Here is a 16,287-nt window from a genome sequence, read left to right as displayed (position 1 = left end):
GTAGGCAAGAAAGGGCAAGGTCTGCCTAGGCCATGGCTGCCCATGGACATGCAGCACTGAACCAGCAGGTACATGCAAGGCTGGGAACAAAGGGAACCTTTGTTTTTTTTGTTTTTGGGGTTTTTTTGTTTGTTTGTTTTTTTTTTTTTTTTTTTGGTTTTTCAAGACAGGGTTTCTCTGTGTAGCCCTGGTTGTCCTGGAACTCACTCTGTAGACCAGGCTGGCCTCAAACTCAGAAATCCGCCTGCCTCTGCTTCCCAAGTGCTGGGATTAAAGGCGTGCGCCACCACCGCCCAGCAAAAGGAACCTTTGTTAACAGGGAAGGTGCAACAGATCTGTGCGTTCAGGACGTTCAATACTCAGCAAAAGGTGACTGATGGAAAGAATGAAGGGAGGAAGGAATGAATGAAACCATTCATTTGTTCATACGGGAAGGCCCAAGTTCTTCCAAATTAAGAAATAAGCCAGGCCCAGGGGACTCATTCTTCCATGTCCACTGAGTTCTAGAACTCAGCTCAAATGCTCTTCCTGGATGATCAGGAGGCAAGGAGGTCTGGAATCACGGAAGCAGAGTTTTAGTGCTGGCAAGAAACAGGGGGCACATCTGGGCCACCTCATCTGCAATCTTAGCATCACTAAGGGGGGCAAGAGCAGAAATAAGGAAATCAGTGGCCAGGCTGCTGCATTATACAGTAGTTTGTTTCAAAATTGGAAACCACCTAAATCTTCATAAGGGAATATTTCATGAAACTGCCTAGAATGCAAGAGTAGGTAGCACTTAAAGTCTTCTGTGAGAAGCCGGGTGGTGGTGGTGGTGGTGGTGGTGGTGGAGGAGGAGGTGGTGGCCGAACATGACTTTGATCCCAGCACTTGGGAAGCAGAGACAGGCAGATCTCTGTGAGTTTGAGGCCAGCTAGGTCTACAGAGTTTTAGAGCAGCCAGAGATACACAGAGAAACCTTGTTTCAAAAAACCAAATAAAGTAAAAATAAATAATAAAATAAAATAAAAACACACCCCCGCCCCCGACATTTTCAAGTTAAAACATTAATTGAAGGTACAGGCGTTTCCTGCCGACCCTCACAGCCTGGATTTCATGTCTGGGACCCACAGAGTGGAAGGAGAGGACCAGCTTCTACAAACTGTCCTCTGATCTCCATATGTGGACACACACACACACACACACACATTTGGTTTTTTTGTTTTTGTTTTTTTTTGTTTTGTTTTTTGTTATTTTTTAATTTTTTTATTTTTTGTTTGTTTTTTTTTTCAAGGCAGGGTTTCTCTGTGCAACCCTGGCTGTCCCAGAACTCACTCTGTAGACCAGACTGACCTGAACTTACAAAGATCTGCCTGCCTCCACCTCCCAAGTGCTGGGCTTAAAGACGCGCATCAGCCGTCACTGTCCAGCAGCAAATAAATCCTTAAAAAGGTAAGAAAAAGAAGTTGGCTGGGCAGTGGTGGCGCATGCCTTTAATCCCAGCACTTGGGAGGCAGAGGCAGGCGGATTTCTGAGTTCCAGGCCAGCCTGGTCTACAAAGTCAGTTCCAGGACAGCCAGGGCTACACAGAGAAACCCTGTCTTGAAAAAAACCAAAAAACCAAAAAAAAAAAAAAAAAAAAAAAAAAGTTAAATAGAAAGACCAACTAAAAAACAAGCAATATAAGAGCATTTACCACAACTAAAAGTATAATAAATTGTTCAATTTCACTCACAGTAACAGTCAATGAAAGGTTGCTTTTCTGTTGTGTTTTGTTATTATTGTTTTGTGTTGCTAATATTTTAAGGGTTGCTGATTAATAGTCGCAGGGTTTCTTGTAGTGCTCGCTGGACTGGAACATCCTTTGCCAGAGGATGACCTTGAACTTCTGAGATTACAGGCCCAGATGCCTTTCAGTTTTAACCTATCCCACTGGCCAGGAATGAAACAAAATAAAACTGGGCAAGGCTGGGGCACAGTGATGAAGAGACAATCCGCTGTGTGGGACCCTGGGACCCCACGTGTGTACACATCATAACACACTATGACCCGTCATGTGGCAAGCGAGACAACTCATATTTTACTAACGAAGCTAAGGGAGTACAGTTGCCACATGGAACACTTTGCTAATATTTATTAAGGTCAAAACAGATTAATCTGCTCACACACTGATAATTGGACTTCTAGGAATTTTTATCTTACAAATGCCAACATATGCAGAACACAGATTAGACAAATTATAGTATTATCTGTAACGGGAAAAGATTGGAAACTACCTAAATGTTCCCAAAGGCGGGAAATGGGTGATCAAATATGTATTCTTACAAAGTTAATGTTTTTATGTTTCTAGCTTTTTGATTTGTTTTATTTTTCAAGACATGGTCTCACTCTGTTGACCAGGCTGGCCTCAAACACACAGAGATCCAGCCTCGTCTTCCTCTCAAGCGCTCAGACCAAAGGTGTGCGCCACTGGAGCTCACCATGTTCTGTGGGGTTTGTTTGGTTTTCGTTTGTTTGTTTGTTTTTAAGAATTTAGAAAAACAGGCCAGTGAGACAGCCCAGCACGTAATAACACTCAACCGTGATACCCTAAATTTGATCCCCAGAACCCACGTTCAAGCCAGATGTGGCCATTTACATGTGTAATCCCAGCCAGAACTTTGAGAACAGCCACAGAACAAGAGAGACCTTGCCTCAGAAACAAAGAAAACAAGCAAGGTGAGGAAAACCCTACTCTCTAAATGTTGTTCTCCTATCTCCACGTCATCAACATTCTCTTTTCTTTAGATTTTATATGTATGAGTGTTTTGCCTGCATGCCTGTGGTGTACCACATGTGTGCCTGTGCAATGAACCTCAAAAGAGGATGTCACATCTCCTGGGACTGGAGCTACAGATGGTTGTGAGCCACCATGTAGATGTTGGGAACTGAACCTGGGTCCTCTGAAAGAACAAAATAAGTGTTCTAAACCACTGAGCCATCTCTCCTGTCCCACATAATATCCAACGATCAAATAAAATGAGTCACCAGAGAATCACTGGTTGTAATGTGCTAAACATTTGTACAAGTTCCTTTTTTAAAAATACAATTAAGGGCTGAAGAGATGGCTCCACGGTTAAGAGCACTGACTGCTGCTCTTCCAGAGGTCCTGAGTTCAATTCCCAACAACCACATGGTGATTCACAACCATCTGTAATGGGACCCAATGTGTCTGAGACAGCTATAGTGTACTCACATACATAAAATAAATAATTATTTAAAAAATACACTTACTTGCCAGGTGGTGTGGCACGCGCCTGTAATCCCAGCACATGGGAGGCAGAGGCAGGCCGATGTCTATGAGTTCAAGGCCAGTGCTAGACAGACCTTGTCTGGAAAAAACAAAAAACAAACCAAAAGAAAAAACCCTATCTATTTGTTAAGAAGACAAGATTATTAGTGGTCTGGTCTGGGGAAGGAGCTGATTCAGAATTCCTCTTCTGACAAAGAGCATTGTAGACGGTGGGCACACAAGCACCAGACCATGGTCAGGCCTTATAGTAGAAAAGCATTGAGAGAGCATTGAGGGTCATACTAGAGGCAGCGAGACAGTGCTGGGAGGCCAGCACAGAAATACTAAAACGTTAGCTTAAGGTAAATGGATAAAAGGGCCGCTCTGGAGGAGAGAGGGAGAATGAGAAAAACCGAGAACAAAACAGCCAGAGAAACCTTTACAAGGCTTCTCTAGAAGCTAAAGAACCAGGCTATGGCTCAAGGAAGAAATGCAATAGCATATTTATTTACAAATTCCTGTTGCAGCCTTACAATAGAGCAGCAGGAGGGGAAGGGAGTGGCAGATCAGGTCCCATGACTTAACACGTGTGCATGTGCGTGCGTGCCTGCTTGTGTGTATCTTACCAGGAGCTGGAGGGTGGGGGAACAATTTTGAGTTAGTTCTCTCCTTTCAATATGTGGGTTCCAAGATGGAAGTCCAGCTGTCAGGCTAAGGGGTGAGCATCTTTACAGGCCGAGTCACCAGCCCGTCCCTCATTTAACAACTTCAGGCCATTGCAGCAAAGCTGTTAGGCCTGCGACTGTGCTAACAGGAGACCATGTGAGGTTGACACAGGTGAAAGCAATGTGGGACACACAGGCCATTCAGATCCCATGAGAGATACAAGATCATCCAGTTGGTTAAGCCATGACTTTGGTTTTAGACCAGCCTGAGTCCACTCTGATCCACCTGACACTCCCCCCCCGCCACACACACACAGTCTTTCTTATTTCAGGTAATTTATTAATTTCTTTTAGTCTCTGCATCCTTTGGCTGGTTTAATCACACCCACCTGGGATCTGTACGTGGCTCAGAGACGATAATGAGTTTGAAACAATTCCGGTGCGTCCTTCTCCACACGGGCCCCGCTTTCTAGCACTCACCACGGCTCCAGTCAAGCTTCCCAAAAAGATAACATGAACTCTGTGGCGGCAGCATATTCTGCCACATCTTCTGTGAAAGACCACTGTCTCGGGACTGTCAGGTGATGTGCAGAGAAACAGCTTCTTCCTGATGCCATGTTGTTCCACAGCCAGGAATCAGCAGAAAAAGAGAGCTCCTGTGTTATGTTGTGGACAGTGGTCATCTGCACGCCAGGAGGCTGCAGAAGCTGAATGAATGCTATCAGTTCAGGACAAGCCTAAATTGTATAGTGAGCTCAAGTGAGCTCATATAAGGCCAAGGGCAGCCCACGTTAAACAGCTACATAAGGAGACCATGTATAAAAAGAAAGAACTTGCCTCACAAGCTGAGGATCTGAGTTCCACTCTTGAACAGAATTAACTTCTAAGAGTTGTCCTCGGACTTCCATATAAACATGGTGGCACATACACACCCACACTCAGGTGCACATACCCCCAAATAAAATAATAATAATTTTTGAAAGAGTTATATCTCATTTGGTAGAATGCCTGCCTACTATGCACAAAGCTCTGGGTTCGATCGCCAGCAACACATAGTTAAATAAATGTCTTTCTACTGTATTGGTCAGCGAGAGTCGGCGTTGGCATTTTTAAAAAGAGCACTCACCCTAAAGCAACTCACGTTTCACAGTCACCACAATGTCAAAATTTTTTTCCCAAAGCATTAAAGATTATCTTGTGTATTTTCCTACTTGGATACTGTCTCCGCCCCTAAGGTATAAGTCTTCATAACCGGTTGTCTTCAACAATCCGAACAAACTATTCTTTTCTATTCTTCAATCTTTTCGAGTAGTTATTGATACACAGCCAATGAAAGGTCAATACTTCTACCTATTTTTAAAGTGAGGGGAGAAATACACAAGTTGAGAAACCTATCCGATGTTGGACATCCAGGAAAAAAGCACTTTTTCTGTAGAATACAAAGGGATAGATGGATGAAGGAACTAGATTGAATGAATGTGAACGGTAAGCGTCCCATGCGCCTGCGGCTGCTCAAATCGCTCGCCAGGTGGCGCTGCTGCCCCACTCTCGACGCCAGTCCCTCCTGGCGCGCACTCCTTTTGCGTCTCGGGCTCGCGCGCGCTGCCGCGGCACCGGAAGTGACTGCGCTTGCAAGTTCCCCCGGTCTCTTCAAGGGAAACTGAGGCCGGCTTCTCCGGGAGATTCAGCACGAGCAGTCAGCCAGGTAGGCCGGCCCAAGTCCGCGGCGTACTTCCCAGCTGCAAAACGCCCTCGTGTCTAGAAGCCACCGGGCCGATGAAGGGGGGATGTGACCCCCCACGGCTCGCTGGGCTCGCAGGTGAGAGCGCCGCCTCCCCTGTGCCTGACGGGCGCTGCGCCCAATGGGAGCCTTTGCCGTCCCGCTTCCGTGCCGACTCGACCCGCGGATTGGCTAAGCTGAGGCGGGCCGCGGGGGCGAGACCCCTCCTTCCAGAGAGGTCTAGGGGGCGCCCCTGAGGGAGGGCGGTTGCCTAGCAACGGGGCGGTGGCTCGGCGGGTACCCGGCCTAGGGGAGCGCGAGCAGTAAGCGAGGCCTCAGCCCACCCACCCGGGGCTCCGGCGCGTAGCGGCCTCCGGCCCTCGAGCCCTGCAGGGGGCTCCAGGAGGCCGCCTTGGGCCCGGCCTCAGGAAAACGAGGTCTCCGCTGTGGGAGCCTCGACCTTTCTTCCTGGCCGGTGGCGGGGCTCAGCGCCTCCCTCTCACCCCGTCTTTGTGCGGGGTGCCGGCGGCCATTGTGTCCGGGCGCGGAATGGAGGACCTGGCAGTCCCCCAGTGCTATGTCCAGGGTCTTTGGGGAATTCAAAGACAACTAGCGGTGTTTGTGGGGGGTCTCCAGCATACGCCTCTCGGAAAAGCCCGGGAGTGGTCTTTCCGAAATCAGACCGCAGATCCGAAGCCGTCTCCCCCTCTCCGCGTCCCTGCGCGAAACCTTGAGATTCACTGAGAAGTCCCTTTAGGGTTTCGGAAGCCTCATCCAGGGCTGGTACTTAAATAGAAAGAAAGAAAGGAGGGGTGGGGGGGAAATTACACTAAACCCATACCTCCGGGAGAGTTCTTCTGACTCCCAGTAGGAGGCAGAGAGCCAAGGGGCGTGCTTGAGCGAGGGGGTTGGGCTGGGGTGGCTGGAGGCTTCGGAACAGAGAGGCAGAGAGGCAGAGAGGCCGCCCTCGATCCGGGCGATGGAGGAAGCAGGGAGCAGGTTCCTAAGCTTCGCAATTCCTCTGTAGCCTCCTGAGCTGCCTACCAGGTTGCATGGTTCCTCCGGCCGGGGGGGGGGGGGGGCTGGTTTTTTTGCTGAGTTACCGGCGACCCAGTCACCACCTCCTCACGACCTATGATACAAAAGACCTTCCGGGGACTGCACCTGCTTGCTGTCGCCGGAGATAGATTTGAATGTAGGTGGTGGTGGTGGGTATATGCCAGTGGGGGTGACTTTTGGAGAAAGGCATTTCGGAGAAAAAGGGGTGGGTGGTTGTAGTAATGATGAAACAATTCAAAGCTTGCTGGTCCTTTCAATTTGACTTCATTGAAGTCTCTTAGAACCCGGACTCAGACCTTCATAAGAGCCACAAAGAAACCAATTCTGGTACCCGGAGGAGGAATGGGGATATTTTAAGGTAAATGACATGCATATTAAATTTTTCTCCTGAAGCTCTTTCTCTCTCTCCAGAACCTTATCTTGCTTGGCTTTGGATCCTGGAAGAGAATCGCTAAACACAGAGCAGACCCAGTGAGTGAGCAGGTGTTTTGGACAATGGACTGGTTGAGCCCATCTCTATTATAAAAATGTCTCAGAGCAACCGGGAGCTGGTGGTTGACTTTCTCTCCTACAAGCTTTCCCAGAAAGGATACAGCTGGAGTCAGTTTAGTGATGTCGAAGAGAATAGGACTGAAGCCCGGGAAGAAACTGAACCAGAAAGGGAGACCCCCAGTGCCATCAATGGCAACCCATCCTGGCACCTGGCGGATAGCCCCGCGGTGAATGGAGCCACTGGCCACAGCAGCAGTTTGGATGCGCGGGAGGTAATCCCCATGGCAGCAGTGAAGCAAGCGCTGAGAGAGGCTGGTGATGAGTTTGAACTGCGGTACCGGAGAGCATTCAGTGATCTGACATCCCAGCTTCATATAACCCCAGGGACAGCATATCAGAGCTTTGAACAGGTAGTGAATGAACTCTTTCGGGATGGGGTAAACTGGGGTCGCATTGTGGCCTTTTTCTCCTTTGGCGGGGCACTATGCGTGGAAAGCGTAGACAAGGAGATGCAGGTATTGGTGAGTCGGATTGCAAGTTGGATGGCCACCTACTTGAATGACCACCTAGAGCCTTGGATCCAGGAGAACGGCGGCTGGGTAAGAACCACGCCCCTTGTGTGTACGCCCCTTGTGTGTCTTGTCTCTGTGGAGATCCCTAACTGCCCTTTTTGGTCTCTTTCTGTTGTATGGCATGGTTGTTGAAGATTGTTCAGGAGACCTTCCTGGCTTCATTTTAATAGAAGAGGTTAACTTTGGAATTATAAATGACCCAGTTTTTAAGGGACCTGTATCTTTCATTCTGGCTACCCTTGTGGCCCCACAGTTTCATAGTTTTGTTCCAATTTCTCAGCATAGAAAAATAGCCAGTGTGTTTACTTGGCTTAAAACCTATGAGAGTAGCAAGTTCTCCCTGTGCTCTGCTCACTCTCACGTAATGGGTCACCTTGGCTGGGGGTGATGAACATAATACCCAGAGAAACTGCAGAGCTGATAATCTCAGGCTCCTGTGGACTTGCATGCATGGTACTCAGACCATTTGGCCAGGCAGGAGCCCCCACTGGCTCCAGTGGCTGAGTATCATCTGATTTTAGAGGAGGGTGGTCTGGGCCAATTGTGTTTGTGCTGTGCCCCTAAGTTCATTTTCCCCAAAGTGTGCAGGTTTCTGCATGGTTGGCTTGTCTGTGGAGCCCTTGCTGTGCCATGTATTGAGCCCCAGGACTTTGCACCTCACTGCCCTGGAGCAGTTGGGGATCTCCAGCTGCTCTGCCCAGTGTTTTTCTGGTCAGGGCCCTGGGGCCTCTTTACTGAAGCACTGTTTGCTGTCTGAGCAAGAACCTGGTTTGTGAGGCTCCATAGGAAATTAAGATTTGGTGACAGACTGGATGTGGGTGTGAGTCCTGGCCCTGTCATTTAACTAGCCATGTGACCTTGGACAGGCTGGTTTACCTTCTGGAGCCTTAATTTCTAACAGACTATTGTGACTCTCAAAGTAAAGAGAGCAGAGGCTGACACCAGTGAGTGCCTGTTCTTCAGAGAACCCTTCTGCTCGCCACAGGCAGTCAGGTGAAACAGGCGAGAGTTCCCTTACTGATAGCTACTGTGGTAGGCAATTATTACTCTTCAGAGTGAACAGCATTCTGGAATAGGGGATACTGTGGCTTCTGAGATGTAGTCTATCCCCTTAGAACATGTAGAAAAAAGACAAACTGGAAAATAAGTCATCCATTGAAGGAAGTGAGGTGGAAAGGGCCATGCATCATGGACTACGGAATGTCAAGAATTTAGTTGTCCATAGGCTGGGCCTAGGGCGGGGCAAGAGACCTCCTGGGTTTGCCCTGGGACCCTGTCCTGTCTCTAGTTTCTCATTTCTTCAAAACTTCACCCCTCTTCCCTCCAGTAGCTCTTAAAAAGGCAAGGAGGTCACTTGTCAGTAGAGGTCAGATGACCAGAGTAGAGTTGGCTGAGGTAAAGGTGGGTCCCCTTGAGCTGGGGGTTGCCAGACTTGAAAGCCCATCTGTAAATGAACTCCCTGGGGAGATAAATGATTAAATAGTTCCTGTTGGTTTGTGCTGTGACCTCTTCTATTCATTCTCTTGCTTTGATTCTCTTTTGAGGCAAATATTTGTTCAGCTGATTACAGGAGGGACAGAATTCCAGCGCTTCAGACACACCCTCTGAAGCATCTCCTAGTAGATGTGAGCCCTTTGCCTTTATCACCTGCTGACTGTCTTTAGCTGACTGAGTGGTCCTAACAACTGGTAGGGTCTTGCCAGTTACAAACAGTAGGCAGGTAGAAGAGGTACCTTGCTGGGCCAGCCAGCCTCTTGTCTGCAGAGGCTACTGGGACCTGAGAATTGCCAGCTGCCCCACACTACAAGTCTTCTTTCAGTCACCTGGAAAAATGCTAAACCAACCTAAGGCAGCAGTTTGGGGGCAAATTCATTAGATCTCCACTGACTAAAATCTCACCTTCCAATGTCTCTTGACTCAAGAATCTCCAGAGCCTGTTGGGCAACATACCTGATAACTTGCCACTTCTGCTTGGTAAGCAGAGGGGGAATGTGTGCAGAAGAGCCGGTTATGGCAGAACCATTTCTCGATATGCATTCTTTCCGAGACCAATGGGTAAGGAACATTCCCCTTGGTGTTATTTGAGCCTTGGTGGAAAACGCCTGTCCGTGTCCTTTTAGGTACAGTCTCCTCTGAGGTACAGATGTTCCTGTAGTGACATCCCTTAACTTCCCTGGAGGCTGCAGCTATGAGGTTTTTTGTTGTTTGTTTGTTTGTTGGTTGGTTGGTTTTTTTGTTTTTTTGAGACAGGGTTTCTCTCTGTGTAGCCCTGGCTGTCCTGGAGCTCACTCTGTAGACCAGGCTGGCCTCGAACTCAGAAATCCACCTGCTTCTGCCTCCCAAGTGCTGGGATTAAAGGCGTGCACCACCACCGCCTGGCAGCTATGAGGTCTTTGAGTTCACGTAGTCAGGGTATGCCCCAAATTTAGCATCCTTTAGGAAAGGGGAAAGAACTTTGCCTTTCTTGTACCTTGAGTACCTTAGGTGTTTTATCCTTTACTTAATGAGGCAAATTTACTGAACAGCTACTATAAGACAGTGTGCTAGGTGGCTTAAGCTAGCCACTATCTTTCCCTCATGGAAATATGTAGTCATTCATATGTTCCATACAGTAACTTTCCAAGGTATATGAATTTATTCCCAGGTTGTATACAAAGCTCCCAGTGGCTAAATGACAGAGCTTAAATATTTCTCAGCCAACTTAGTGTCTTAAATTGAGGTTGGCCTAATTTCAGAGTCCAGACTCTTTCCATCTATGCCTTGTTCAGGAAGGAATAATCCAGACAGACTAGCATAGACACTCAGAGCTACTGTTGGGCTGAGAAAAGCATGCTTGTAGAAGGTACTCATTCCATGTTGCAACTGTAGTATTGTTGGGGTATCTGAGAACAGGGCTTTTATCATCAGTAGCAAGTTCCCAAATGTGTGGAAACCTCCAATTGTGGTACTAGTAAAACTCAGGCATGGCAAGTGTTGAGTGGCATCAGGAGTTTGCCCAGTCATGATGGGCTTCTTGTTAGTGTTTTTCTTGTTAAAATCTCAGCCTTGTCAATCATTGAGCATGTGTGCAAGGAGACAGATGACCTGCCCCAGAATCTCTGTTAATTGTAGGGTGATGTCGTAAGGATTGGAACTCCAGCCTCTGGCCATACTGCCTGCCTACCTGAGTCACCTGGAAGAATGTTGTACCTGTTTGTGTCTCTTGTCTTTTGTCTCTCCTACCTGTAAAATCGAATAATGATACCAGCTGCCAGAATAAAAGCCCTTCCCTAACCTTAATTGTAGGGTGGATGCATGGCCTCTCCAGAATGAGCTTCCTCCCTCAAGGCTCTGAACTTTACCCCCTGGCGCGTTACTCCATAAGAAACTAATCCTGTTCACTGAGACCTAGGCCCCATCAGATGAAACTCTTTTTTTTTTTTTTTTACTTTGAATGTGGGTGAGGCTCCAAGTGGGCTAGTCATTTTGGTATAACCAGCCCTGGAGATACCCTTTGCCCAGTGGAAACACCATTGTTAGGAGCAGTGAACGAGTGGTACTGGGGAGAGCACCTAGCTTGGCCTTCCCCAAGCTGCAGCTCTCCTCTTAGCTGTTGTGGTGTCTTCAGTGAAACACCAAGACAGACATGTGCTTAGTTGAAGCACCTCAGCTCCATTTGCAAATTCGGCAGTTCTGTGGTTTTCTTGGGGAAGCCCCATCAGAAACCCCAACACAGAAATTCTTAGTAATCTCATTCAGGTCTCCAAATGAAGTAAAGTGTCTCAGGGGCTCCCCCTTGGAACACCTACTTTTTTTCGGTGTCCTTTTTTTAGGTGGCTCTTAAAACTCCTTTGCCATCATAGGGTTTTCCAGACTCCCTAAAGCAACATCCCCAGCAACCACATGGAGCTCTTCATCTTCTGCTTGAAAATTACCCAGGTATTTTTAGGGGGCCCCAGTGGAACCTGGAGAGTTTGGCTTTCTTGTGGGCAACCACCAATTTTGTTTGGGCTGTGTGAAGCAGTATTATTAACTGAACCCTCTCCCAGCAGACTCCTGTCCTAAGGCCAGTGGGCTTGGGCATCCTCCTGTGCCCAGCCTCCTGGTTTTTCCCCAGCCCTCAGCCTCCCGCCACAGGTCTTGCTTTTTGCAGTTGCTGCCTTGTCTGGGTTAGTGTGCTTTGATTTAAAGGTAGTTCCCAGTGAGCTGCCTTTCACCAGAAACAACATCCTCAACAACCTAAGTCTATCAGGATTTCTACCCCCAACCCCAGCCTCCAACCAAAGTCTGCAGGGTCTTCCCTGTGACTCCTCTTTTCTTGAAGGAAACACTCTGGATCCTGTTGTCCCTGCAGGTCCAGTTTGTCTTCCCCACTCCCACTAGGCATCTAGTGATAAAGAGAGTCCTACTGGGTTTTTGTTTCACCTAGTGAGACAAATTGCCACCAGGTTGATATTCAACTTTTATATATTATTCCTCACACTTTGTATAAAGGAAAGAAGCTGTTAGTTTAAGTTACTGCAGAGAAGGCATTTCTAACGGCTCTATTCTGTCAGGAGTTGAGGCAGAGTCTGCATCTTACACTGGTTATCTCAGCCCAGAACATGGGTCTTGAGCATAGCAGTCACTGATGAGATACTCTACTCTGCTAGGCTCAATACTAAACAAACTAACAAATACTAAGCAGAACTAAGGTTTTGTCTCATGTAGCTCATTCTGATGGAGAGACAAAAAATACATAATGGAGGCTGAGGCTCAGTCTGTAAAATGCTTGCTGTGCCAGTATAAGAATCTGAGTTCAGGCTAGCCCATGCTTTTAATCCCAACACTTGGGAGGCAGAGGCAGGCTGGTTTACAGAGTGAGTTCTGGGACAGTCAAGGCTACAGAGAAAATCCATCTCAGCCCCCTGCCCTCCCCCCCGACTTCCAAAAAAAAGAATCTGAGTTTGATCATTAGAATCCAGAATCCATTTTTAAAAAAAAAAAAAAAAAAAAAAAAAAAAAAAAAAGGCTAGACACAGTGATGTGCACTTGTAATCCCAAAGCTGGAAGGTAGAGACAAGGGATCTCTGGGGCTTACTGGCCAGCCACTCTAGACTAATAGACTAATGTGTGAATGTGTGAGTTCTAGGCCAGTGAAGTAGATAGCTCCTGAGGAGTAATACCCAGGATTGACCTCCAATCTCTGTATGCATATGCATAGAAATGCAAGCTAAACTGAGTGTATACACACACACACACAATGTATCCACAGCAGTCCATTGATATTACAGCCTGGGAGCTAGAGAGATGGCTCAGAGCTCTTGCTGCTCTTCTAGAGGGCCCAAGTTTGATTAGCACACCCCTTTCTCTCTCTCTCTCTCTCTCTCTCTCTCTCTCTCTCTCTCTCTCTCTCATTCTGTGTATGTGTGTGTGTTTGAGAGAGACAGAGAGAGAGATGCATCAGCTGATACTAGGAACTCTGAAGAAAATAAGGGAAAAAGCAGATTGGTTCATATATAATGCCTAGCAAGGTAGGGTAGGGCAGCACTTTAGTGATAGTGATCAAAGGACCTATCAGGATAATTCAACTTGTAAAGGTGTATGCTATCAAGCCTGCTATCTTGAGTTACATCCCTCGTTCCCGCTTGGTGGAAGGGAAGAAATAATTGTGAGTTGTCTTCTGACCTCCATATGTGCCAATGGCATGGCCCTCCCCAGTGAGTGAGTGGATGGATGGATGGATGGATGGATGGATGGATGGATGGATGAAATTTAAAGAGTGATCAAAAAAGTGAACAACTAAGATACAGGGAAATGAAGAATAGCTCACCCCTCACCTGTTGGGTGGCTAGACTATGAATTAACTTGACATAAGACAAATTAACAAAAACCCCAAACATTTTGATAAGTCATCTGTGCACAAGAACCAAACTCAAAGAATGGCTAGATTCATGATTGAGCCTTATGTAGTATCCTGAACTACATAAAGGAATAGGAGACTGAGTGTGATGGCACACACCTCTAATCTCAGCACCCATCAGACAGGTAGATCTTGGAGTGGGAGGCCAGCTCTCACCAGGGCTACATGGTAAGACTCTGTCTCAAATCAATTAATCAATCAATAAATGGAAGGAAGGGATAGGATTTTGGGATTCATACAGTGACTTCAAGTTATGGGAAGCTTAGCTACGAATTATAGTGAGTAAATATTGTAAAGTGTCTCAGGTAATAAAAGTTGTAGAGCAACCTGACACAACTGATAGAAATAAATACTTTTGTGACAGATGTTTCTTTTATGAAAACAGCTTTTCTCCAGATCAGCTAAGGCTGCACAGGGGATCCCTATCTTCAAAAAACAAAACAAAACAAAAAAGAAAGAAAGAAAACCCAGCTTTTCAGGGTTACTTCTATGTGTCTCTGAGTATGTATTTCTCAGAATAACCAGCTTCCAATATGCCACATATTAAGTTCAGGTCTCCCAGGTCTGTTCTTAGACTATTGTATTTAGAACCCCTGAAGGTCGTATTTGAGCCAAGATCTGAAGAGGAGGAGGTTCACTGTGTGGGTCCATATAGAGAGCTTTTCAAACAGGGGTGGACTGAGGAGGAAAGATACTTGGCATTTTCAGGTATGGCAAGAAGTCAGTTTGGCTGAACAAACATCAAGGAACAGAATGTGTGGTAGGCAGTGTGGGTAAAGAAAGCTTGGGGAAGGATGGAGAGGAGGTTGGGGACCAGAGCGCACAGGGCATTGCAAGACAGGTAGGCTTTGGCTTGGAATGAGAGAGAAGCCAAAAGTAGGTTTGTAGCAGGGAGGTAATGCTCAGAATTCTGTAAAGGTGGAAGCAGGTTTTCACCTTTTGAAGAAGCTGGTGCCTAACAGATGAAAAGGCATCTTGGCTTTAAGTAGGTGTGCAAGTAGAGAGAGGAGAACAGCTTTGTACATGGTGTGTTGACTGGTCTGTCTAGCCACATTGGAAGCCATGGGGGTTTTTTTGTTTGTTTGGTTGGTTTGGTTTGGTTTTGGTTTTTTGGTGTTTTGTTTTGTTTTTTGGCTGTTTGGAGATTCTAGATGGACTAAGGACTGAATAAGCTGTTGGCTGGGTGTGGTGGTACATGGCTATAATCCTAGCACTTGGGAGGGTGAGGCAGAAAGATTGCTTTGAGTTTGAGGCCAACCCAGACTACATCGTGCATTCAAGGCCGATCTGGGCTATACAGAGAGCCCCTGTCTGATGCCAATAAATAACCTAACCCTAACTCTTCTTCAGAAATACTTGTCTCCAAATATACTTTACAAATCCTTTATTCTTCTGTTTCTGCCTGAAAAACTGCACCTTGTCTAAGTAAAAATCCTACTACCACCCCTATCACCCCCAAGCCCCCCCACCACCACAAGCTCTTTTCGCCTTCCTGAATCTTGAGCACAATGATAAAACATTGAAGTATGCCTGGGGTCTGGAGAGCCTGACAGCATGTTGCTGTCATTATTTTTATTATCTGTCCTATAGAACTCTTGACTCATTCACAAAGCATCCATTCTCCTTTTGTCTATAGTCATCCATTAGCACATGCCCATGGCAGCCTTCTGTCATGGTATGAATTCTAATATATATTTGCCCTGGTGGACCAAGCTCTCCCTGGTCTTAGGGTAAAGACCCAAAAATCCACTCTCTTAGCTCTCTATATTCAGTCTGTCAGCAGATCAGGTCGGCCCCAGACCTCAGTTTCTTCCTCATGATGGGATATTGAAGTTGACATCCTAAGATTCTCACAGGCCTCAGTTCTGTGGCAGATATCACCAAGGAGACTATTCCGCAGCAGTCTTTAGAGTGGCTTTCTTCTTTCCAACACAGTGTCATCATAGAGTCATTTGTCACTGGCTCCACAAGAGTAAGTCTCCATGCACATGGACCAACACATTCCAGGTTACAGAGCACTTGCATAGTTATCTTGTCTTTGTGATACCTTTAGCCATGCAGATGGGTGATGAGATTAGTGAGTTCACTGGTCACCCATGTGTTACCTGGGCTTGTTGGGAAGGCTCAGAAAGTCAATTCTTGGTCTACAGTGCTCAGAACCATGACAGCCATCCAGGCAGTACTGTCATGATCCTTGGGCCCTTCCACTCACTGTTTTGTAGAGAGAAGCCACCTTCGGGAACTTGTGCTGTTTGGTTTCATTCCCAATGAGTCTCAGGCCAGGCCTACATTGGTTCCAAGATATAGAATTCTCTGGGTAGAGAGCAGAGTTCCCCTCGGAACTAGAGCTTTTCTCGTGCTCTTCAGGAAATGCCATTGCAGTGACTTCCATAGACTGTTTCCTGTCCCGGCCCAGCAGCCGGATTCCTGCTACAGAGTGTGGAAACTGGAAAGTAATGTCCCGAGAGGCATGCCCCTACTTTTTTTGTATGCCCTTCCCTTTCCTCTTTCAGTCACTTTCTCTGCTCTCATTCCCTTCCCCTTCACCTAGTCTCTCCCTCCAACCTGCCCTCCTCCCTTTAGAACTGGGGATGGATGCCTTTCTAGTAGTTCTGCCTCTGATGCTAAACTGTGGGGTCAGTTGGAAA

At 46.9% G+C, this 16,287-nt stretch overlaps 1 protein-coding gene across 7 annotated transcripts in view; it reads left to right on the top strand.

The window, feature by feature from the left end:
• The first annotated feature begins 5,504 nt into the window (after nucleotides 1-5,504).
• The window catches only part of Bcl2l1 (BCL2 like 1), a 50,332-nt gene continuing 39,549 nt past the window's right edge, over nucleotides 5,505-16,287 (top strand). The window contains exons 1-2 of one of the 7 annotated variants that reach the window (XM_034495446.2): nucleotides 5,505-5,620; nucleotides 7,106-7,785. In XM_034495446.2, coding sequence (XP_034351337.1) covers nucleotides 7,222-7,785 — 564 coding nt within the window. In that variant the 5' untranslated portion in view covers nucleotides 5,505-5,620; nucleotides 7,106-7,221. Of the gene's footprint in view, nucleotides 5,735-5,900; nucleotides 6,831-7,105; nucleotides 7,786-16,287 lie in introns of those variants that run through there. The other 6 variants (XM_034495448.1, XM_034495449.1, XM_034495445.1 and 3 more) reach the window with 6 other exon arrangements.

The sequence above is a fragment of the Arvicanthis niloticus genome, chromosome 2 (genome assembly GCF_011762505.2).
Source record: "Arvicanthis niloticus isolate mArvNil1 chromosome 2, mArvNil1.pat.X, whole genome shotgun sequence".
Classification (NCBI taxonomy): Eukaryota; Metazoa; Chordata; class Mammalia; order Rodentia; family Muridae; genus Arvicanthis; species Arvicanthis niloticus.
Note: the sequence above shows the minus strand (reverse complement) of the source record. Positions and strands in the feature narration are given on the sequence as shown.